This window comes from Podarcis tiliguerta (genome assembly GCF_965153285.1).
Source record: "Podarcis tiliguerta genome assembly, chromosome: 4".
NCBI classification, from domain to species: Eukaryota; Metazoa; Chordata; class Lepidosauria; order Squamata; family Lacertidae; genus Podarcis; species Podarcis tiliguerta.
In genome coordinates this window covers 49,967,000-49,992,792 of record NC_139537.1, presented here as the reverse complement: position 1 = coordinate 49,992,792, position 25,793 = coordinate 49,967,000, and the positions used below count along the sequence as shown (strand labels likewise).

The 25,793-nt window shown below is 41.0% G+C and overlaps 1 protein-coding gene across 1 annotated transcript in view; it reads right to left on the bottom strand.

Annotated features, from left to right (window-relative positions):
• The window catches only part of HUNK (hormonally up-regulated Neu-associated kinase), a 53,907-nt gene continuing 28,114 nt past the window's right edge, over positions 1 to 25,793 (bottom strand). The window contains exons 4-10 of the mRNA XM_083438822.1: positions 24,646 to 24,781; positions 22,907 to 23,034; positions 15,838 to 15,967; positions 12,250 to 12,418; positions 7,760 to 7,840; positions 4,764 to 4,941; positions 1 to 3,420 (exon numbers count right to left, since the gene is read on the bottom strand). Coding sequence (XP_083294948.1) covers positions 2,753 to 3,420; positions 4,764 to 4,941; positions 7,760 to 7,840; positions 12,250 to 12,418; positions 15,838 to 15,967; positions 22,907 to 23,034; positions 24,646 to 24,781 — 1,490 coding nt within the window. The 3' untranslated portion in view covers positions 1 to 2,752. The remainder of the gene's footprint in view (positions 3,421 to 4,763; positions 4,942 to 7,759; positions 7,841 to 12,249; positions 12,419 to 15,837; positions 15,968 to 22,906; positions 23,035 to 24,645; positions 24,782 to 25,793) is intronic.

Genomic DNA, 25,793 nt, shown 5'->3' with positions numbered 1-25,793 from the left:
TTATTTCATTCTGCTATTACATGTATTTACCATTTGTTCACAAAAAATACAGCTCTCTCTTGCTTCCCCCAACGTTTCATTGGGTTCCAAATAAACCTGAGTTGATAGTTCAAGTTAGTATTTGCAGGACATTCAGGTACAGAAGTCTGAAGCATGCACAGAACGGTATGCTGATTATTAGTGCCTTAATATTGTGTTCTATGGGGAAATGCCATCAATTATATTTTATAACTTCACAAACATCAGTGGTGGGTCCTTATCAGAATATTTGGGGTTATTTTGAAGACACTACTTGAAATACTGAGAGGTTTTTCAGAAAACATAGTTGAAGCACACACAAAACATGCCACAATCCCATTTCAACAAGGTATTTTTTGTTTACATTAAGCAGTGTTGTAAACTTGATTAAACTTACAATGCAGCTTGCTTTGTCTAAGAGGGGTTATGTGGATAAAATTGTAAATGAAACCATCCAGTGGCAGGGATAGTAGAGGTTCATAATGTAGTAGTTTCTGGAACACCATGACCTTTCAAAATTCATCTCTGAAGTCTGAAAAACCCTTGTGTGAAGTCAAGTTCAAAAGGGCTAGAACAATCTCAGGCAGCTGAAATTGGGTGGTGCTGGCTAAGAATATGGGCATTTCTCCCCGTTTTCCCCCCCTAGACCAGCTGCACATGAACATGCCCGCACATGGTATGTGCTTACAATTTTTTTCTGGCACACAGTAGGATACTGTTCTTTCATGGTGAGGAATCTGAAACATTCTCAGCCATTCAGGCCTATGCCAATGCGGATGTTCATTTGACACAAGCACACTGCACATTGTTTCAGCCTGGCCTGCTCCCATACTTCTCCTTGGGCCTAGTTTTCACAAAGAGCAATGTATTAAAACTTGCACAACTTCAGGCTATGCATGAGCTTAAAAGCAGGCACAGTCTTCTCTTGTTTGTGCTAAACGATGGTTTTGCTTAGCATTACATGTGAATCGGTCAGTTTGTACAGTTGGATAGAACATGGCACTTGTGAAAATTCAGTGATCTGGACTTTAAACTGCAAGGTAGTCAGTGGCACTGTTACTGGATTAAGGTACCACTACCTTTGAAGCAGAAACAACTGTTCTCATGCATAAACCTATTCCTAAGATGGTGTTACAACCAATGGGTGCTTCTACTTTGAATGTACTCATGCACAAGCAGGTGGATCCAATTTCAAGATGGCTGCAGCCAAATAACTGCTAGTGCTCCTGACATCCTGTCCACTGCTGTTCTTCAATCCTAACCTTTTAAGAAATATTTGGTGCTGAGCTGAGATTTTATGTGTATCAACAGAATCTCAGCGGGAAAAACCTGATTATCTGATCTCGGGGTTTCTTAAAGAAGGCATCAAAACGACTCAGAAACATACCTTTAAAAACAATCTCTCAATAATTCCCCCCACCCAAAGCACTTATTCTGATTTGTCTTTTATAAAGGCATTAACATCTAGATACTGTGTATGCTAAAGAAGAGGGGAAGCACATAAACCATTAGTGACAACCTGCCACTGTGCTAGTCTAATGTTGACAACTATCAGCAATCCTGTATACATAACATGTGCTAGCAGGGAACAGGTAAACCATAGAATAGTCTTTGGTTAAAACCCTGTAAATTAATAGCAAATTATTTGCACAAACCCCTATTTTCTTATTCAGACATTTTCTTTACTGTGAAATAAAAAGAGCTGCAGAGTACAGAACATGTTTGCCTTTTACGAAAGTTAATCACAGTTCGTAGCACTACTAAATTTTTGATGACAACTGCATTACCATTCCTGCCATTTGCAAATGGCACTGGAGCTAGCAGATGTGTCCTTTGATAACTCTTCTGAATGCAGTGCAGAGTTTCTCAGCAACACTTTCAAGTATGTCCAATGCTGTTTTGCTAAAACTGAAAGTATACAATTTTTCTAAAGGCAGTTTCACAGAAATGGCATAGCTATACAGATGACCGGGTGTTTGTTTTTTTAAAGCACAGCATTTAGAAATATGGGCTATTGTCTCATGATGAGGAGGAAAATGTGAACAAAGATTTCCTTACAGTCAAACTAGTTCTGAGATGATCATGTCTCTTTATAGTAGCATCTCTTAACAAATGAACATTTCCTTTAGGAAAAATATAGAATGATTTTAGGTGTTTTGGAATTATTAGACAGTAAAAACTGCTTCAGTTATTAGCATCTTGCTCTGGTTTTTGTGCTTTTATGCCAAGTCCTTTCAGGTCTGTTTCTTCTTCATCTGTACATGACTGAAGAGAGCACATTTGCTTCAGAAATATGAAAAAACTTAGTTTTCCTGTTTTTGAGTAATACGAATGGTGCTTATGCCTGTGAAACAGAGAACTATTGCCTGACAAGTACATCAACCACAGCTTTATAAACCAGAGGGCAATTCAACAAATTCTTCTTTCACTGTCCAAGCAAGTTGTTAGGTCCAGTGGTCTGTTGTTGACATAAACTTATGTGCAATATTAGAACACAGCCAAAAAGTATCTGCTTGGCAAGATTACACAGATCTTCAAAAGTAAGTCTTTACATCACTTGAAATATTTGTCCTTTCCCACCAGTGACACTAGTCCTAGGCCACTGAAATATGTGGCCTTGTGATTTCTTTATTGAATGTGGTAACAAAATACACAGGAAAAAACATTTCACTACTTCTATGGGAAAGTCCCAGAAAACGGCACTACACAAATTTAGATTTTCAGAAAAGTCACCTCAGCACTGGCCATTTATAGGGTCCATTATATTGAATGAAATTTGTGTTGGGCTCATTTGCTGCAGCTGAGGCATTCTTGCTTCCAGCGTCTTCTCTGTTGGTGACCCTACTGACTGATTCCTTTTCCGCATCATCTGTCCAATACCCATCATGGGGAATCGACCTCTGCTTTTCACACAGTTAGGGCTCCCCAGAGGATTAGAAGCATTATTTAGCTGGGTTGGAGAGACAGCTTCCTCTCTAAAAGAACTGCTCTTTTCGTCGTATGTGAAGGACAGTTGAGTAGGATGAACTGGACTTTTAGTAGGACTGGGAGAAGTTCCCCCTGGCTGGAAGAGCGGAGACAATGTCCTTTCACTGGAACTCCTCCGACCAAAATTGACTGGCGAGCTTAGCATTCGATACTGATGCGTGGGAGAAATTTGGTCTATTTGATCCTCTCTGTCGCCGGTTTCAAAAGAATGCACAATGTTCAGAATTAAAGGAGAATCCAAATTCTGGCTGCCAGGGCTTGAGGGCTCTTGCTGAGGCGAATCTTGCCGCTTGGTGAGCCTTGGGGTCCTTGGAACAGGTTGCTGGATTTCAAGGTATTCCAGAGAATAGGAGGTGACACAACCTGTCTTGGCTGTAGCTGATTCATGGAAGGGGCTCGAGCCACTAGGAGAATCTACAAAACAATTTTTTAAAAGAGTCAAGAAAAACCTTTCATGGATCCCCCCTCCCTGAGACAAGGCCAGCTATAAGTCATCAAGTGAGAAACCGTCTGAGTGAAATTCAAATCCTAAACATAAACATACCCCCAGAACAATACAGTAAATACAAGTTTAATCCAAAATGTGTTTTCCCTTAAGGTGTGTTATCCTGCTTATTCCTTCTCTACTTTGTCTTACACTTTGCCTGCCTGCCCCATCAGAAAGCTAACCTTTCTACTATTCTCATTTCTCTGTTCTGTCAAGGCTGTCAACCCCCTTCTCCCCCCCCCCGCCCCAAGGGAATCTGTGGTCATGTCCCTTCCCAAGCTAATCAAACCTAAACCATTATCCGGGACAGAAAGAAAGATAACTGTGCACTAAGAAGTTTGAATAGAGGAAGGAATCTTATCTGAAAAGCCAGTGATGATTCAAACTGGAAGTCAGGAAACAGAACATTTAGAACATGTAATTATCCCCAAACACATTTGTCTTTCTGGGATGCATCTTGATGTTGAGTGCTGTAAGTCAACTGCTATTTCACAACTTATGCAGCAGTGAACGTGTATTTAAAACTGCCCATGCACGATGTGGCTAAATGTGACTCATTGATATGTATATCTGTGCAATATACCTAGTTACGAATACATGCTTTCTGAGTTTATAATGTACAGTTTTATATTTACATGTAAACAATATTAAGTGTACGTGCAAAAAAATGTAAAATATGGAATGGACTTCTGCTAAAACCATGCTCTTAACAGCTATTCTTTGTTATGTTTGTGAATGGCCTACAGCACTAAAATGAATTATAAAATCAAATGGCAGAAAAAGAATATGAGTATGGAGCAAGACCAAACTTAAATGCCATCCCATGCCTCTTGTGGAACAGTTTACATGACAGGTCTCCTGTCATGGCTTCCCCAGGGAATTCTAAGCTGGTAAGAGTCCTGAGAAAATATCATCACCCTCATCAGATTACAAGTCCCAGGATCTCTCTGCCACAATTAGGATTCCCTAGGGAGAGATAGTATGTGTTAAACAAGTTGATGGCTGTTATCCTATGCATCCTTACCGGGGAGTAATCCCACTGAACACAGTGGGACATATACCCGAGTAAAGATGAACTGAGTCACACTAAAATGCTGCAAGCCTATATGCACTGACCTGGGAGTAATTCCTGAACACAGCAGGGCCAGCTTCTGAGCAGATATGTACAGGATGGCAGTGAAAGTCTGTGATATGCCCTAATTTTCTCTGATCTGCAACTTACAAAGCAAGTCTAGATCACATCAAGAGCTGGAAAGATGGCTCCACTTACCTTTCTCTGGTGCACCACCCTGGGTCGCTTTGTGATCATTCAGCAGAGCTTTTGTAGTCTGTATCTGTGTCAGAAGGCAGGTAGGAGGTTCTTTGTAGGTGGGGGAACTTTTCTCAGATTTCTTCAGAAGCGGGTGAAGAGGCTCTTCCTTCGTTTCCTGTTCCTTGACCTTTTTGTCCTTCAAATTTAAAAGCACATAAACAAAAACGGTTTGGTTTGTTGGAATCTGCTTTAGAAAGCTTCAAAAACAGGTGAAGTAAAAACCCTGCTTCTTAACAGCATTCCAAGTTTGAAAAGGCAGCATTAAGTTAATGGAAGCAAGTTCATCAGGCTGGAAAAGGCGCCCCAGCCCTGTTTTGGACCTAGCAACCTTATGTCCCCTTTGGATCCCTCTCCTTCCTGCGAGTAGTGCAGTTTCAGTAATTTGCCACCGTGTGACTTTCTTATATCTTCTTTCTCCCAAAACGCAATTCATGTGTCTGTACATGGAGGTTTCATATCATACCAGTAATAGAACTAGGATGGGAAAGTAGGGGCAGCTTTGGTTGGGTGGAGCAGAAGGAAAACATCCTGGGAGGTTGGTGGGATTTACAGCACCTCAGGTCTTGGGCTGTACCACCCACCACCGACAAGGATGAACACAAATTGATGGTGCATCAAGCTAATCATCGTAAATAATTGGCCAAGAAGTGAAAACTATGTGACCCCCCAACTGCTATTGAAAATTGAAGGATTCCAGAACACCAAGGTTACAATCTGACACCCAAGATTTATAGAAGAGGATACCCAGGTTTCGTATGCTCCGAGATGAAAATAAGGAGCATCCATCAACAGTCTTGAAATCTAGCACTTGGTAGCGATTGGCATGTTATCAGCTTATGTGTTTAGCTCTGATTGCACAGGGAAGGATGCTAACTGAAGTTCAGCAAGCTGTCGGACTAGAAGCTATGAAAGCATTACAAAGAATTACCTAGGATTAATAACAGTTGGTATAATATTTTACGTAGCACTTTCAATGTAAAGCATGCTTTATAATTTTTATCCAATCCATCCTCATGACAAGTATTGGATATTGGTCACTATGATTCCCATCACTCAGATGGTGACACTGAGATGTCTCACCAAAACCACTTGCACTTTGGATTCTGGTATCTAGTGGGCAGAAGAACCTTCTTTTGCATTTGTTTTTCCCATTATTAAAATGATGCGGAAGAATTTTCTGCAAAGTGCAGGAGGACCCTAGGAGCTGTCTGGCTGCATCTCCATAGTAACGCTCTGATGCGCTTTCATGTATCTCTTACGTTCAGAAAAGCTCTTTGCAAGTGGATGTCCGTAGCTGCAAGCTCGGCTGAAAAGGATGTTTTGTCTGGCTGTAGTAGCTGAAGAACACTGAGATGTGTGTCTCGTTCACATGTCTGTATCAAATGAAATTATCGAGGGGCCCTTAAGACATGCTACCAACAACTGCTGGTTTCAACTACATACATGTGCTGATGATAAAGTTTTGCAGTAAGCCAGAACATGAGACACAATGGAAATTGATCCCCCCCCCCCCGGCATAATTATTAAATCTTCATATGATCAAATATCTTAGGAGTCACACACTTTCTATTAGTTTTTGATTCTATCCATTTGGGCTGGGTGTATGTGCATGGGCACACATATTTTTGTATGTGTGTATGTATGTATCTCTGTATGTACCTGTTGTGTCTATATATAGATGTACATATATGTCTACATACAAAAAAACACACATACACGCCAGCAAATGATTTTGAAAAAATGTGAAGCAAAAATATTTACTGGCCCAATTAATTTAATAAAAACACAACATCACAATTAATACCATGGTTTTAACAGCAATCTTCGAAAAGTATTCTTTCTTTCTTTTTGCAAGTATTGCAAGTTAAATTACAGCTGTGAATGTTCACATCAGTCGAGTTACAGAAGCAGAAGCAGGATGAGCTCTGCTCTCCTTCAAGAACAGAGAAGGAAGAAAGTAGCTGCATTTCTGGACTGTTGCCAGAGAGAAGATACGTCCTAACCTGGTTGCTAAACAACACCAAATTGGAGGTTGACTTCTAAAGCAGAATATCTATTTTGCTTTTCAATGAGCTATGACGGTTCATTGTTTTTAAGGTCTTTTTATTGTATTACTTCTATGAAACAATAGAGGGGCAATTCCCAAACAAAGCAAAAATGAAAGGGGAGCTAATAATTAGATTCATGAATTAAAATTTTCTGGTGCCCTGCTATATTGTCCAAATATTTAGTATTCAAAATAGCCTGTTGCCTGATACAGACTCCATCCCCTGGGATGTGTGCACCACCAACTCTGTGTATCCTTACATCAGCTTTGCACCTCCGTACAATTGCCCTGTATGATCAGCACACTCTGAGCTGGAGCCAAAGAGCTGGATTATGGCTCTTGTGATAAATACATGGCATCAAACACAATGGTTCCACTTAGGTAAGTAGGGGGCAATTAGGGAACATGGCATTACAGCAAATGTTGGGCAAAGTGTTCTCTGCCATTGAATTATTGCTTAAACAGAATCTGTTTTGGGAAATGCTGAAACCGCTCTAAATGAAAATAACAAGCTGTGGTGCAGCATTAGCAATAGCTTAACAGTTGCTACTTTAAAAAAGAAAAGAAAAGATATCAACAGCATCTATTGTCGACTTGTATTGACTTTGTTTCTAAAAATGGGGATAGTATTATTTCCATTTATTTATTTATTTATTTATTTATTTATTTAATTTATATCCCACTCCTCCCTGAGGATATATTCAGCATTTGCCAAACTGGATTACCCCATGTTGCCTTGGCATGTTTTGCAGTGAGTCATATGGTAAGTTTCTCTTGCACAGCCATCCTTCAAGAGACCTCTGGGCATGACTTTTTGTTTGTACTCTTTGTTGAACTAAAGTTGAAATAACAGTCAAGGGAAATGCCCAAGTATTGCCTGATTCCAAATAATTGTAACCTGGTTTACCTCGTAGGTGTCCTTGTTTGACTTGTATTTTTCTATCCGACACCAATGGTTCATGTACACATTATCGGGAGCTTCTGTCTTCTGGAAGGATAAATAATAATCGTAAGGTATTTGTGGGGAGAATTAGAGCACAGATTAGTTCAAATACTTGTTTAAAAGAATTGCAATCACTACTTCCACTCTAAATATTGGGGTGGCCAGACTGGAATCTACTGGTGGGTAGGTAGGTGATTTGCATAGTTTGGCAAGTTCTGGGTTAAGAGCATCAACATCTAAAAGGCTTCCTCCCTATTCTAAATTAGGCTGCTGAAATAAAGAATGACTCATAAAAAGCCAAGAGTGGAGTTTTGACCTGGGCTGAGCATGTGGTTAGTACTACTTTGCGTTCTGAAAATATGTCCTTTCCCAGAGTCACTATTTTGCACCTGGTTCCTCCTCCTCAGGACATTAGTGGGGGGAAATCAAGTAGACCCCACAAGCCTGAAATCTGCCCTCCTCAGTTATTATTTGACAGTACAGTCTAACAAAATTACAATCTTGTAATTGTCTAGTAACAGGTTAAGTCCAAATAACCATGGTAGGTAAACGAGTATAGGACTGTAGCCTCAATCTCACAATTATTTTACTTCAGAAATTGCTGTAAATAAATAAATAGTCAGTTATACATCTTCTTAACATGCTTCCCTCCCAAATATAATCATAACCAGGGATGCATTTAACAATTCTTGTTACTCACAAAAATAACCTTCAGGTAAAACGGAAACCAATTAGATGTTGGTAAACAAGCACTAACCATGGGAATTAAATTATTTTAAAAATGCAACCAGTTTCCTTGATGCTTGAACTGGAAAGCCTCTAGGGCGTCCAAATTCTCTTTTAAACAAGAAACACCCAAAAGGCAGAGGGCTTACAAGCAACTTCCTCATTAATTGCACTTCTACCTACTTTAACAGAAAAAGAGTCAACCATCATGTTGCTCAAAAGGACAGGCTAACAATTCCTTCCTGATAATCTTTTATATAGCTCTGAGGTAGCACTGCTGGGAGTTTGGACTTTTCAAAGAAGACAGAGATAACAGAGGAAAGTGCTCTTCATTATTGATGGAACCTTCCTCGTATGGAAGAGGATAAAGACTGGGCCCTCTCAAAGTGTGTCACAGGTGACAGCTACAATCCATTTCTTTAATCTAGGAGTTTCAGATTGAGGTGACAGTAACTGAGTTATTGTGCTGGTGTTCACTGATAGAAATCTATCATGGTCACAGAAGGCTGGCGAGTGATTTTCTACAGGCTCACAAAGCAACCTGGTATCACAGCGAGTTATTAAGATGATAGCTATTTCACTTTGAGCAATGTAACCAGCTTCTGGTACACCAAATTGCTTTTATGAACTAGATCTGATACTTTGGGTGTGATAGCGAGGCAGAAGAAAAAAATATTATTTAAACTGAGATGTTCTGAGGAGAAAATGTAAAAAGGAATGAATCTAGCAAAAATAAAATCAATATCCCCCTCCCCATGCAACTCTTGCCTATAAGATGACAACATGTGAAGAGCAATTCTAACGAAGAGCCCAGGTAGTGCAGGGCAATGGACTCAACAATACATCTGCAGCCCTGCTGGAAGGGTGGAGTGTAGGGTTGTTGTTGTTTATTGTTGTTGTACCAGCACCATGTTGGCGCAGCTGAGGGGCTTGAGGATGGGGACCACTTGTGGATCCTTAAGGCTTTGGATCTAGTTTCGGAGTTTTCTACCTGGCTAGTAGCCGCCTTCTCAGTTAGCAGAGGCCAGAGGAGACACAAGGACTCACCATTCTAACCACACACACCCCAACAACATTTGGGCTTAGCATTCTGGCCTCAGTACATTAAACAGCCATATCAGTTAAAAATCTGACCAAAAAGTTGCTTCCAAATAATTGTCTTTTACACACACACACACACACACACACACACAATTTGTTAGTACAGGTATGACAAAACCTGTGAACAGCAGGTACAATTTTGAAAAGGTATTCTTCACCTCCCCTTTTGCACTTAAATTCAAACTTATATCAGTTTTTTAAACTGATTGATCAACTAATACTCTTATGATGAATTAAGGTTTTTGTTTCCAACATAGGGGACAGCCCCCAAATGACAGTTATTGCTACCTCTAAGAGTAAACTCAGGTGCTGAGTGCCAAAATGACGTGGCCACTGAGAAACAAGAGGGCGGTATCAGAAGGCTCCGTGAAACCCTGACATTTGCAGAAATACAAATTACAACTGTTTAAAAAATCTTCTCTCTTTTAACCACCCCCACTGCCCTTTATAGCTTATAATCTCTTGGAGGACATGGCTACCTGGTTGACAGCAGGGGCATCATTGCCACTTACCTGGATGTTGCAGGAGCAGCAAGTGAAGTCAAGGCAGTGTGGCAAACTGGCAAGAGTGCCGGGACTGGCTTTGTCGGTGAGCCTGTGCTGACTGACCTTGCTGCTGCTCTGCCCTGGTAAATGGCAATGCCACTGCCACCGCTGCGGAGAGACTGGCTCTGCCACCTCACCTCTTACACTGGAGACCCCACTTGTAACTAAGGCTGCATACACACTATGCCTTTAAAGCACATTCAAAGGGCATTTCCCCCCCTCAAAGAATTCTGGGTTCTGTAGTTTGCTATGGGTTACTTTGAATTTCAACTGAGAGAGGTAAACTACAGTGTCCAGAATTCTTTGAAGGCAACAAACTGTGGAAGATTGGCAGATGAAGATGATGGATTTTTTGGAGCTAGCCGACCTGACGGGAAGAGTCCGCAACCAGAAGGAGGGGGATTACCAGGAGGAATTGATGAAATTTAAAGACCATTTAGTTAAATATATTAAGTTAAATTAATTGGAAAAGCTTGCAAATACCAGATAGGCTTAGGATCTAAATATGTAATGTGATAAATTAATATGTTGAAATGCCGAATGGGAATGAAAGAAAGATGCTAAGTGATTAAGTTAATTTTATGAGAATATTGGTTTTGGAAAACCGTTAAAATGATATACACTGAAATTCAACCAGGGGGATACGAGGAAGTCATTTAACAATGTCAATAAGATTGGTTTAAATAAGGTTATGATTTATGTTTGTTTGTTTATGTTTAAAAATTTCTGGAAAATCAATAATTTGATTTTTTTTTAAAAAAAGAAGGGAACAAATGTGCTTCGAACATGCTTTAAAGGCATAGTGTGTATGCAATTTACCTAACTTAGCAAAACAGTCCCTATATTAGGGGGAAATTCATACTTTTGTTGTATATGCATTGTCAAAGCAACAGTCAGTGGCGGATCATAAAATCTCTGTCCCACCACCATGAAACTTCCCCCTGATGTCCATGGGAATTCTATGCAGGAAGTGAATGCAAAGAATGGAACAGATATATGTCCTGAAGGAAAACAAGTAATAAAGATTTATTGCATGAGGTCATAGGCGAGAACTGTTTTGTTTAAGTGGCTTGTGCTGTGAGCTAAAAGGGCACAGAGAGGTCAAGAAATGCTCTATAGGCTTTTACTTTCCAGTGCCACTTTTAAAAATAACAAATAAACTAAAATCACTAGGTTGCTTTGCCTTGCTCCTAACTCACAGAGCACATCGTATTACTCCTTGCTCTTACTTCCTGCATTTTAAGGACAGTTTTAAAATAGCGCTATGCCTTTGCTATCATAATAAAGACACTATAATGCTACGAGAACCTGCTTGGAGTGAGCTCTTTCTCCAAGGTTATAAAATTAAACTCTTCTCTGTCGCAAAATTAATGCAAAGTGTGTTGTCTCCTTAAAGAAAAATATAAACACGATTCCTCCTAACTTTTAATACATCATTAAATAGTTAATCATGCAGATTTTCTTCTGATTGAATTAACTTCCTTGTAAAAGTCCATGTGATGAACCATCATCAGTCAAGTATATATCTTTCAGTTTAGCCCACACTAGAAACGAGGACTGCAGCCTGTTATCATTGCTCCTGCGCATGTGCACTGGCCAGCCATGCCTTCATTCTGGTTATCCATTCTATACCCCACACAGTCATCTGGTCCTCCCTGCACCCCACAACAGACACTCCATATTCTGTGGCCATTGGGGTTTTCTTCTTTTTTGTGAGAAGGGTCCCCTTAAGTTATTTAAAATCTACTTTTGCAAATCTTGTTGTTCCCCAGAATGAGCTGGTAAGCTCCCTCTTGTTTTTCAGTAGCCCTATTTTGACTGCACTGCCTTCAGAACTCAGCACCTGAGTTCAAGTCTTGAGGAATGGTCATTCAAGCCCCATTATTATTATTATTATTATTATTATTATTATTATTATATATATTGCCCTAAACCCAGGGGTCTCAGGGCGGTTCACAGAATAAAATCACGATATAAAACCATAAAATACTTAATAAAAATAAAAACAACCCAACCTCAACACAAAAAACCCCCCCACATTTTAAAAGGGCATAGGATATAAATTGTATCAACCAAACTTACTCTAAGGCCTGCCAAATAGCGTTCCAGCTTCTTATTAAGCAGGATGTAGATGGCCAAAGTGTGGCAAGCCCGGTTGGAGAGGACGGTATTGATGACATCACTGTTCTTATAGCCAAGCTTTTCAGTCATGTAGAGCAGCACACTCTGGCTGATGTCTTCTATGTGGATTCTACATGAAGAGAAAAGGGAAGGGGTTACTTTCCCCCTCCATCTTCCAGGGGGAGCGTCACCAGGGAGAGGTGACAACAGACATGCTATATAAACCTTAATGGCCACCATGTAACAAGAACTATATACTGTTTTAACCAAACTGATGATAACAAAGTTGTTGAGACAAAATACTTTTTGTTAGTTTTAAATTCTGCACACACTTTGTTAAAATAATGTGCATATAAAATAGCGCTGGAAATGTTTTTTAAAAAACATTATCTAGTTACAACACAAATAAATAAATAAATAAATACATACATACATACATACATACATACTTATATGCAACTATTTTGAGGGGAAATGTTTCTGTAGCTTGCATCTTCCCCTCATATTTTTCTGCTGTGCCTTCTCATTGCTTCAGAATACCCGCAAGACCAATAAAGGTGCTAAACAGTAAGCATAAGTACTATATATAATGTTTAGTGCCCTAGAAATAGCACATCAAGAATGACAGCCTCCCTGGGAACCTATATTTGATTTGTTATCACTTTGGGCCAAATTCAAAGTGATGTTAAATGTTCCTTTGCATTTAACACACATGTGGGTGTTTGTTTGTTTTGTTTAAATGCAAATAGCACCCACTGTGGAAGCTGGTAATTATAAGGATCACAGCAGATGGAGTGGGGTTTAATCCTTTCCTTCCTCTGCTCCAGCCCCGATGAAGATGGCTTCTCCAAAGCGGACATTTGCAAAGAGAAGGAAGTTCCCATTGGCACCACAAGACGTGGTGATACACAGTGGTTTACATGGAACTATAAAAGGCAATTAGATCAATTCATGAAATATCAGTAATTACTAAATGGAACACCCTCGTAGAAAGGCAGATGACCTCTGGATACCAGTTGCTAAAGGTCAAACATCATTGTTTGGAGATACCTAGAAGCATTTGCCTGGTTGCTGTTGGAAACAAAGACAATGGACAGGAGGGAACTTCAGTCTGCAATCCTAAACACACTTGCCTGGGAGACACTGGCGGAGGAAGGGGGATGCGGGGGGGTGGGGTGCGGTCCGCCCCGGGTGTCATCATTGAAGGGAGGGGTGACATCACCCCCTGCCCCCGGGTGCACAGCATGTGCACTGCTCTAGGTGCTAGAGCAGCTGCTGGGAGTAAGCCCCACTGAATTCAGAGGTGCTTATTTTTCAGTAGACATGGACTGGATTGTGCTGTTAAAATGATCAATAGGGCCCTTAGGTTATAACGTTAGTTCAATGACTCATCTGCTTCACACATTTTGCCTGCCATTCAACATAACACGAAAAAACAAACATACACACCCTGGCTAAGGACTGCTTGAAAAATTTACAATTTTCTTACATGGAAAACAGTTCCACATTGGAAAATGCTTGAAAACCAAGCTGGGCCAACACATTTGATTGGTACATATTCTGGCTGCATTCGTGCTTACGCAATGAAATAGATTTATGCATGATCATCATGGGTGACGATCTACATACACTATTTGCTTTTTCTTCCTATCTGCAAGAATGAATGAATCCATTTATTTCAGTCACTGACCAGAGTGTAACATATACAACAACAGAGAGCATACAGACATAAATAGATAAAATTAAGCTTTATGATAATAGACAATAAATAATTCAGATATAAAACAGGTAAAATATATAAGTCAAAACCTTAATCACTAATTTAAAACGTATTAAGTCATTGGCCATTTGATTCTCTCAAAGTTTGTCTCCTTAATTTTATAGCAGCAGCAGCAGCAGCAGCAGAGAATTTAGCCACTTTTAAGGTAATCTCTGGTTCCCTTTCTTCTATTAAGTATTTTAAGTAATTCCTATCTGCAAGAGATATACTGTGTAGAAAACTCATAACATCTAAAGTGCCCCAGAGAACAGGCAGTGGAACAACAATGTTTCAACAATGATTTATTTCATCCTCTGATGCACCTACTAAAGCAGCCATTTCTCTCTTGCAGTTTGCACACTTTGCGAACTTTTGCTGGTTAGAAGCAGCCAGCCCATGAATTTATTGGGTGGCCACAATAAGGCTTATATCCATCACATAAAATCTGCAGTAGATGCTTAGAAAGGTACCAGCCTCCTCTGCTGTATTAATATCCATCCATGTGTTACATAACCCTCATTACCATAGTAACTAGCACCTCACAATGATTAAAGGTTTTTATCCTCACAAACCCCTTTCTGAGGTTGGGAAATATAATCCTCCGCACTACAGGGCTGGGACAAAGGCACTGGGGAAGCAACGCGACTTTGCGCAAGGTTTCACCAGAGATTTGGGGCTGATCCAGGAATTGGTCCTAGCAACCCTAAAACCATTGCAGAATACTAATCTTGCTCCCTGCTGCTGAGGAAATATCAGAGACTGAGAAGAATCAAAAGTGAGAGCTGGCATAGTAAAGCAAATAAGGGGCGAGAATTGAAAGCCAGACAGTAGCAGGCAGTGGGATGGTGCAATTAGGGCAGTGTTGCTCACCTGCCTTCCCATCACTGCTGGTTCCTAAGAGCAAAAGGAGGAGGGGAAGGGAGCCTGGATGGCAGAGCCAGTCTGATGCACCTGCCAACACACCTGCAGTACGCTGAGCTCCCCATGCACCACCCGTTTCAGGAACCTGCAGTGATGCTCACGATGAGATGGCAGGTGAGCAACATACCCCTGTCTGTGCTACCCTGCCAAACACTCTTGGAGCCAGAGAGTCCTCAATCCAAATTTCCCTGCAGCTGCAGGCATACTACATTGATGCAAAAGAACTCATGCTCAGCCTTTAACTTAGAATCTTAGCATTGGAAGGGACCCAAGGGTCATCTCGTCCAACCCCCTGAAATGCAGGAATCTCAGCTAAAGCATCCATGACAGATGGCTTAACCACTTAACCAGTATATAGTCCATTGTTTCAATTTCTTTTTCCTGCAAATGTTTTATGTTGCTGTTCCTCATCCAGATCGAAGATACTCTTGTACCCAAGTATTTTTGTTCTGGGAGGGTGGTAATGGTAGAACGGCAGAATGTCAAAGTCATTCTTGGTCATGACTGGTGTTCTGGGAACTACAGTTCTTAGGGGCAAATAAAACTCACGTGCTTGCCATCATCGCAGTACACGTACCAACATTTCAAAACAGGAGAGATTTCTTGGACAACAGAGACAAGCTTTTCTCGAAAATTCTCCAGGCTCATAAATGCCAACTAATTCAGAAGTGAGCCAAGGGGAATTCACCCATCATTAGGGCTTATGCTGAATTTTGCAGGATCAGAGTGTGAGAGATAACATTTGAAAACACACACACACACACACCTCCTCTGGCTCACTCAAGCAGCCCTTCCTCATTCAAGCAACCCTAATGACTTCAGTGGAACTTTATCATGTTGGTAAAACAGCCTTATCTTGCACAGTTTACCTGTTTGGATACGTGACATTATTCAGAACTTTTCCATTCTCATTAAGCCAACGATTCGCTAAGGCTTGTTGGATGTTTGGCCTCTTTGTAGGATCTGGCTCTAGCAGAGATCGTAGGAAGTTCACAGCCGCTGTAAAGACATTAAGGAGAGAGAAAAGAAGTGTCACATGTTTTGCAAATCCTTTTTGTAGATGATTAATTACAAGAAAGCAACTTTACCAAAAATGTATCAGCTATTACCCCAAACATAACATGAATGGTATTCAGTATGAATTAGAAAAGCACATGGTTTCCAAATGGAGGACACACCACCTCTAGAAACCTGCAAATATGGGCTGTATCTTTTACAGAAATGGTGTAAATAGCTCTAAGACTACAACATATGAAGCTACCTTAAACTGAGTTAGACCACTGGACTATATAGCCCAGTACTGTCTACTCTGACTGGCAGCATCACTCCAGGGTCTCAGGCTTTCCTTATCACCAGAACCTTTTAACTGGAGATTGCAGGGTTGATCCTGGTAAACTGACATGCACTTTATACATGACAAAATAAGCATTATGGAATCATATCAGATGCGTCGTGAACAAACTGAGATCAGCTAAGGAAGTCCATTATAGTGATCACTTCAGTAGGTAAGACAGATATAACAAAACGAATAATTAAACACACTTATGGATGCAACTCTGATGAATCTGGTTTCTAACTCCTATTGAAATAATGGCAGTTACTTCTGTGTGGTTTCATCAGCCTGATTTATGCCAAGAACAGCTCTTGTGTTTATACAAACTGCTCACACCATCAGTACATTGTCAGCTTTAAGCATGGTAATTTATTTCAAATGTTTTTAAATTAAATGTGTGTTTATATATGCCTAAGCTTAAATCAAGAGTCTGACACTTTCTTCTGTGATTTAAAGGAGGGTCACAAAGCCCAATCTTAAAAGGGTCATGTGCCTTTTTAAGTTAGGAGGCTTTTTTAAAAAAGAAAAGAAAGATAAAAAACCAAGTTGGTATCTGAGCTACAGAAAGGCTCAGTAGTACAAAACCTAAGACTGTGATCTCTAAATCCAGTGGGATAAATCTTGCTCTCTGACTGTATAATTAAATGTGTGCGCCACAAGAAATTAATGAGGCTTTGCACTCAGCATAATAACTAATTTCTGCTTTGCATGTCACTTGTACCAAAACAGCCGTCACATGCAACTGTATTGAGTGGCCCATCTGGTGCATTCTCTAGTGACTACAGGAAACATTTGGAGAGGGTGCCAAAATAATCTTGGATGAGTTCCACAACAAGTGCTTAGAAAACGTGACCACAGCAATACTCCCCCCCACCTTTTGCTACAAAGAACATCAATCCAACTAAAAGTGCCGGGTTCCATGTATTTCTGCACCTCACGTGTAAAGAGAGCTGCTCACAAAGAAGATTCGCAGCAGCCTAAACAGTCTGTGATTTTCCCTTTACTAAAGAGAAGATAAATTTGCCTTTAAAAGGCTACCACCTTCATTCAGCCACATTGTCATCCAGTACTATGCAAGGGCATTCCCTTAGCCATATTCACACCAGGCAATGATGTCATGCACTTTCCACATGAAGCCAGGAAAAGGAAATACATGCTCATGTTCCACAACAAATCAGGGGTGCCAGGAAGAGAAAAAAAATAAAAGGCTTGTCCAATAAATCAGGATTGGGTGGTATCTAGTCAGAGTAACAAGAGATTTTCACAACATATAATCTGAACTAAATGTTTTGTAAGAATCTTACTTTTGCTGCACTGGGCCTGGAATTTAAGGCATTTATTATGTCAGAGATTTATACTCAGTGACCTGAAAATAATTTATGTTGGTAGGGTTTTTTTTTGGGGGGGGGGCATAAAGAAGTGACTGTATGTGATATGGGGGGGGGGCAGCAAGATCTTGATTCCTTTCTCCCTGTAAGGCACCAAAGGGGAGAGGTCTGAAACTAGGATCTCCAGCAGCCAATACGAGTACTTCCCACATCGCAAGCGCTCTTGATCTTCAGAAGGCCAGGATGTTTAGAACAAGGGAAAGGGTGTCCTCTAGGCCCCATCTCCTGCTTGAAAAGAGCCAGGCAGGCCACGTGGGTCACACCATAAGGCCTTGCAGCCATGTCAGACCACCAGTTTGAGTGATTTGTCTTAAGCATGCCTATTCTGCCTACTCTCCTGCTTTGCTTTTTCTTGACTGCCACAGACTGTGACCCTTCTCTGCTGCTGACCTTGTGCCTGCTTCTACCCTCTCCACCCCTCTATTATTGCCTTGGAACTCACCTTTCTGTTTTGCTCTGGCTCAATACTTGCTTCTTGATCTTTGATCCATGTCCACTTAACTTGCCAGTGACCGCCATGCCAATTGTCCCTGGTCTGTTGGTCCTCATATGCCTAATCTGGTGCCTGACCTCCTGTACCTGATGCCTTTATGCTCCTTGTCTACCCATGTTCATATGGAACCACAGGTGCATCCTGACCTGGAGCTAGGAAGAAGACTGACAATCCCCTTCCTTCCTGTCGTAATAAATCCCAGCTTCCCCTCCCCTTATGATCTTTTTGACAGTGAAAGGGCAAGGTCTCCTCGCTACTTAAAGGGAGGGGGGGACTGAAAGAAACTGGATCCGGAGGATGCATGACAGGATATTTCTCTGGCAGACTAAAGGCTACACACCTGCACAATCTTCAGACCTTACAGGATTTTAGGAGCTGGAAGAGAATGAAACACACCCATCTTGCATCAGATGTGAAGTGCACATGAATGTGTTTTGAGCCACTCATATGCATTTTAAAGGGGCAACCAGCAAAAATATTCACATGAGATGCAGGGCCTATGTGTTCTGTACCAGTATCCTACTCAAGAAGGGAACTTTGTCATATGAGTAAGACTTAAGAATGTCCCACAAATCCCCACTGTGTGTGTGTGTGGTTTTAGTTTCAGATGTCACTTAGCTTCAGATGCTCAAGTTAACTGACCCAGAGCAAGGCAGGGAAGCGAAAGCTGGAAACACTTGTTCTATGCTAAACATACAACAGATGTTCAGTCTACCTCTTGAAACCACTTTGGCAAAATACGGAGCCACTGTTCAGAACCAACTGAATGACTGGCATGCATTTATTAAGCTGCAAGTGTTTCAAGATGGAACCAAAGAATCCAGGTCAGCCTCCTGTTTCGGTGTGCAAAATGGCCAAAGCTCACTTCCTACGTTATGAGTTTTCATTCAGGGGAGTTTTCACTCCTGTGAGCAAAACTGTCATGCAGAAAGAAAAATCCATTGTTTTAGGCCCACTCACAAAGTAAGCCTATGTATGGATACAGATCCTGCCTATGGGAGTGCAACTACTGCCACAGGCTTCATGTATGGAAAGTGGCCCTGACTTAGATCAGTTCTGTGTCTAAAAACACTGCAATAAATTACCCTTGCTCCACTCTGGCAAGTGACCAAGCAGCTAACAAGAAAATAAATCCAGAAATACAGGCCCCTCCTTTACAGATGCTTGCCTTGTTATGTGCATGTTTTACCAAGACATAGCTTCCCAGGTACTTTCTTTGCTTCTTGCTCTAGCAGAAACAGAAAAACTGTACTGCTAGGGGTGGGAATGATGTGTCACTGAAAAATCCTGTTCTGACATTGGTCCTTCCCACATGCACAATGCACTTGCAAGCATGAATCACAAACCCAGAGAACAGATGCACAGCCAACATCTGAGAAACTTTCTGAGCACATGCGCTCTTCATAAGAACCACTTCGAATTTCTCCAAGCTTGTGCAACACAACAGGATAAAAGAACAACTTGCCGCTTAGCTGGGATGCAAATCATCAAAAAAAATCAAACTATTGTAAAAAAGTGGACGCAAAAAGCAACCAGTGTGGCACAGATCAATCAGCTTTGGAAATGGAGCCCTGTGTATCTAAATATTGGGGAACTGTACCATATTAAGTATCTCTCATGAACTACAGCTGTAGTTCAAAACATCTGAGACCACCACTTTGGCTAGCTCTGATCTACTGAAATTGTTCACAGGAGGATCTAGCATAATTGCTGTCTGGGCTGCCTGTCTATAAGAAATGAGTTAGCAATGTCACTCAGCAGCCAAAGCCTCATTTTAATTTAGCTTCCATGTTTACCAAGTTTGTTATAAGACAAACAACATATCTGTAGTGTGGGGGTTGGCCGAGGGCAGACTGGGGTTGGTGCGGCAGCACCTCATTTGGTCTAATGGACAAGCCTCCACTGTAAACTGCTATAAATGCTAGCACCTAATTCTTCATGAAGTTGGCTTAATGGACCATGCATTTGTCTACCATGAATATACCATTTTTCACAGTTGATCCCTGGGATACAAGCAACTATGCTGTACCGATAAATCTGTGGCGTATGCATTTTCAATAAATTCTGCACCCAATGCAATTTGAAATGGGGAGGAGGGAAGGCTTCAGAATAAAATGGGTGCACAGTTAAAAGTTCAGTGCTCTGTATGAACAATCCTTTTGGAGGTAATTCCACTAACCCTCAAGTTTTTTGCAGATGGAACACATCTGAAGCTCAGCAGTCATAAAAAGAGAAACCATGAATTAGTCTGAGGTTTCTGCCAAGTTCCACAATTCTGGAATCCAGCCCATCTAAAATCACTAACAGAATAACAATATTTCCTGAAAGGCTTTGTGGAAAGTCGTCTTCAAGAAGGAGGGCTGAATAGCCTACAGAAAATGTTGCTATTTATTTGACATATTACTTGGGGCTGGGGGAAGGGAGATGCATAATGGTCGGCGATTTCTGGGCTTATATATAGCCTGATAAGCTACCATAGACTGGTAAAAGCCCTGGGCTCAATTCCTGACATCTCCAAGCAGGGCTGGGAAAGACCTGTCTGAAACCATGGCGATCTGCTGGGAGTTTCCTACATGCTCAAACCTCAGAACCCTATCTGAGCCCAGGAGGGAACATCAACCCCTGTGACCAGGTGGCAATCTGAAGCCTGAGATTGGCCAGGTTCAATATAAATACCAGGCACTTGGCCTTCTGTCTTTGGCACTCCAGGTTCAGAACCAGTATGTCACGGGTCAGTGGGGTAACAGGGGTGGGGTGGGGGGCTACTGCCTCCCTATCTTTTGCTTATGGGCTTCATGGAAGCACCCAGTTGGTCAAAGTGGGAAACACAACATTGAACTAGATGGATCTCTGGACTGATCCAGCAGGGTTATTGCTTGCTGCATTTAAGGTCCCAGATTCAAGCTCAGGTCAATGGTTCTGAACTGGAGGTGCACCTTCCACATCTGAATTTCGTGTACAATTGCCAATGACCCCAGCTTGGTTGTGGCACACAAAAACAGCAAATGGGTGTATGGCATTTCAAGCCTAGACACCACATTAGTGCCCCCTCTCTATTTTGTCTGGCTCTTTGTCTATGGGGAGCCCCAGGCAGACCAACTCTGTGTTACAAATATGTCTGCAAACATGACATGAAGGCTGGCAACATCAACCCTGTCATGTGGGGAATCCCTTGCAGACAACTGCAGTGCCTGGAGACAGTCAGTTTGTGTATCCTCAGCAGTAACCAGAGGAGAGATGACCTTTGGGAGGAGCGCAGAGAGAAGAAACGCCATGGTGCATCTGCAGGAGACAAACTGGACCCCTTCACCTGTCTCTCCTGAATCTGTCTCTACAGCCACAGCAGGCGCTGTAACCTTCCAACAGTTTGACTTCATCCCCCAAGGCACACTCCTCCATTATCTCCCAAGACAGACAGATATCAACATGGATGGATGGGTATGTGAACATGTGAAAGGGAGTAAGTGTGCAAATGCACACTAATCCTTTGGTGAAGCCTACCAGCTAATTTAAACTTTTCAATGTACCATCATCCACTGAGAAACAGTCAAATAAATAAATATAAAGCCTTTCACCCTGTTTCTACAACTTGTCTAATGCAGCAATTTGTGAAGCATTGCAAAGAACTTCTACTGCTACAAGCACAAAGAGATAACAAGAAATGTCATATTAAATCAGTGTCTGAAGAGTCACCAAACGTGCAGTAACTGAATGTGACTTTAATCAACGTTTGATGTATAAAGTTATGCAACACGGCATAAAGGCTAGCAACCTTAGGTCTTCTCTATTAAGTAATATTGCCAGTACTGCTGCAATAGTGAACAGGTAGGAGTAAGAGCATAACAATGAAGTAAGTTAAATTTCTGCAATAATACTGAACATAAACTTGTAGAAAGAGCCTACTGCCAATTATTTTCTCCTTTTTTAGTGTAAATCTTCTGATACCACTCCTGACACCAGTAACATTAATAAAATATGCCACCTAACAAAACCAAAGAAAGTAACAAAAAACAGCAGTAACTCCCGCCCCAAATGTGCTGTTGAAGCAAAAGTGAAACTTTCCATTTACTCCATTGGGATATGAAAACTACTCATGCATGCAAATATTTGAAGAACTGGATTGGTCAAATTACCACAGTTTCAATAGCTCTGACAGAGAAACAAAGCAAGCAAAGTTATGTTTGTTCTAACCCACTTGCAGCTAAAGTACAAAATTGGTCATTAAGGAACAGAGCTTCATAACCATTATGACACTAATTTATAGCTTGACACACCAAACACACTTCAAACAAATCCTATGGGTAATTCTCACTATCATCTTATACTGAAACCAAGCTTGGAATGTAAAAAATGGACCCTTTTATTTAGGCTTTTATTTATTACTCCTAATGCATTGGAACAATACGATTTATTACTTCCACAGTGAATTGGGTTAAGTGAATTTCAAATCATTCTGACTGCAAACTTGCCCAGGAGGGAATCTCAGGAAGATCAATAGAATTTACTCTTGGGAAGTATGTAGCCCTTCTGATTAAACCAACACAGGGAGAGAGACAGAAAGTACAAATCAAGTGTGAAATAACAGACCAAATAGGTTGATTCAGCAAAGTTCTGCCCAAACACTCTGCCCACCAGAAACAAAAGTTGTGATGTACAGTACAACATTAATTATGAGGGCTGTGTGGACTTAAACGGAGTAGCGCTTAAGTAACTGCATTATGTACCTGTGGAGAGCTGAGTAGGGAAAGGATTCATTTCTTTGTCTACCATTTTCTGGTACAGTGCTCTCAGACTGAATGGCTCCACAGTAAACGGCAGCGTCCCAGTCAACATTGCATACATATTCACACCACTGTAAAAGAAGAGTGGTGGGGGAAACTGTTAAGAGAAACAATTCCCTTAGAAACAAGACAGGGCATGCAAGAATGCATTAAGTTTACTAGCCTATGGTTTATCACACTTATGGAACATACATGAACATATGATGTTACTATTGGTCCATCTAACCCACCACAGTTTATTCCGATTGACAGCAGGTCTCAAATGTTCTTTAAAGGCAATGGTCTTTTCCAGCTTTAGTACCAAGATCCTTTTCATAGGAGAAGCAGGGATCCAAACTGGGACTTTCTGCACCCAAAGCACTTGCTCTATCACTGAGCTCTTCCCATAAGGAGCCATAACACAAGATTCTCTAGAAGTGCAGCAAGAGTCAGCTGGATCTTGTGTCTCTGTCATGTTTAGAGTAGATCCACTAAAACCAATGGAACTTTAGTGTGGTTAAGTCTGAATCCAACCCAGTAGCATTTAGCCTCCCTTCAGAGTATCTGCATAACCAGTTTCTTGAGAGATAAAACCATTCACAGCATGAAGGATCACATTACTTAAGAATTAATTCTGATTTGAAAAGTTCACCGTTTTAAGGGGTGATTCGGTTATATGGAAATGAGATCTGCTTATGTGCAAAAGGAGCATACATAGGATTGATTCACACTATGCTGCTTCCATGCACCAATCAAGTGCAAAACCCCAAGGACTAAGCAAGTGCATTATAAGGTACATCCTATAATACAGCATTCCCTGTAGACGAACAAGCTATGAGTCAACTGTCTCTCTCCTTAAATTAAATGGTGCAGGATGTTATTGCCTGAGAAGGTTAAAGGGCAAGAAAAAAGAACGGTGGCATTCTCTGTTTGAATCATGTCACAGTAAGAGCTTCTTCGTGCAGCAGCTCCAGCTTGCTGTGGATGGGTGACCCTATGTAGGAGCAACCAATTAAGGAGCAGTGTGACAGTTTCGATTTGGATTTTCTCGAAGCACAGACACTGTAAATTGGGCTTCAAAATATAAAGCTCTCTGAACTAGCTGCTTGCAAACAAAGGACAAAGCAAAACAAAAAATCCCAAAGAAGGAAACTCGTATCTGTTCTTAACTGCACCGAGATCAATGGAATTAATTCAAATTTCCAGACAGGGAAGTCTGAACATTTCTTGAAACACATTCATCTTTGTTTGCTTGTAGTACCCTGGAGTATTAAGATTTCCACTGCAGTCACTGAAAAGTTCATATCAGTTCCTATAAAAGCAAATTATTTGACAAGTTGCTTCAGCCAAACATATCTCCTTGTTTTCTGACAACAACATTCTCGGTAACTTCTGTCCCTGCTTCACATACAGCTGTAGACCACAGTTTGTAAATCCCAATGGCCAAGGTCAACTAAACACACTGTGCAGCAATTACTTTGGAGAATGAACTGTATCCTCTTATGTTTGGAAATTCCTGGCAAATTGAAATCCTGACATTGTAAATGCTAACATTTACAAAAATCAGCACTGTAAACTATTTTTCCAAAGTTACATATTTTAATTTACTAGCAGCTCCAATTAGAACTTATATAAAAGTCAAGCAAGAGAAGTCAACCCCCATCCCCTGCATCTATGTAGCTTTTTCAATTATAGTAACTCACATGGACCAAACATCTATTTTGGGACCGTATTTTTTTCTTGCAAGCAGCTCTGGCGCTGCGTAGGCTGGACTACCGCACTGCGTGCTGAATGGATCAGAGTATCCCAAGATACTTGCACAGTTGCTCAAGCCAAAGTCTGTGAAAAAGAAAATAAATAAAGCTTTCAACATTACACAGGAGAAACAACAACCTCGCAATATTTGTACTTTGCTGCAATCATTTACCCAGTTAAAGGCTTAGTTAAGAGCTTTTTATCTGAGTCTAGGGGAAATTTAAATATAAATTTAGTCAGGAAACTGGAATAACACTTATGAAAAAAAGATGACAGTACGAGCTCAAGTGTCTTAAGTAAATGCATATAAAATAGCTTTCTCCTTGCCTGGCAGAACTATTTGAGAGGCTGGAATCTTAAGGGTACAACGCTGCTCTCCTTGCATCTTTGCAACAGTGTGTGTGGTTGCATGCTACAGAACTGAGTATAGCCCTACCTATAACATCATGAGGATTTGATCAGATGCATGGTAAGGACTTGAAACCTATTTCTTAGGATCAAGGATGAAGTGATAGACATATAGAGGATTTACACGCCAAAATAGTATTTCCATCATTGGAGCCCTGGGGTTCTTAAGGACATCAGGAGGGCTAAGGGAACTTGAAACCTGTACTTCGGATTGAGAGCACACCGTGAGGTTACACAATACCATAAAACAATCTTTTTTGTCATTGGGGCTCCCAAGGTTCTGGGTCAGAGGGAGAGACCCATTCGGGGAATATATGATTGCGCAGAGGGGTCACAATGCACTCCTAAACCATGTTTAAGGCAGCACCCCAATATAGTATTTTCAGGGAGAATCCTAAAGCAATCCTAAAGGGGGGCAGGGCTTACAATGAAATGGGGGCACAGCACGTGCCACTTTTCAGTTTGATGGATGGTAGTTCTATGTATGCATATGTGTGTATATCTCCCTTAAAGGTTTTATACACCTTAAACATTCAGAAACAGTCTCACACAGAGCTTTGTGTAGTTCACAATGTCTTGTTCGCTTTTTACTTCTGGTCCCATTTTAGGCAACAATTTTCATCACCTCAGAGGTGATGAAGCCTCTCTCATGAAATCATCATCATCTGGCTTCTACTGTGCACCCAGA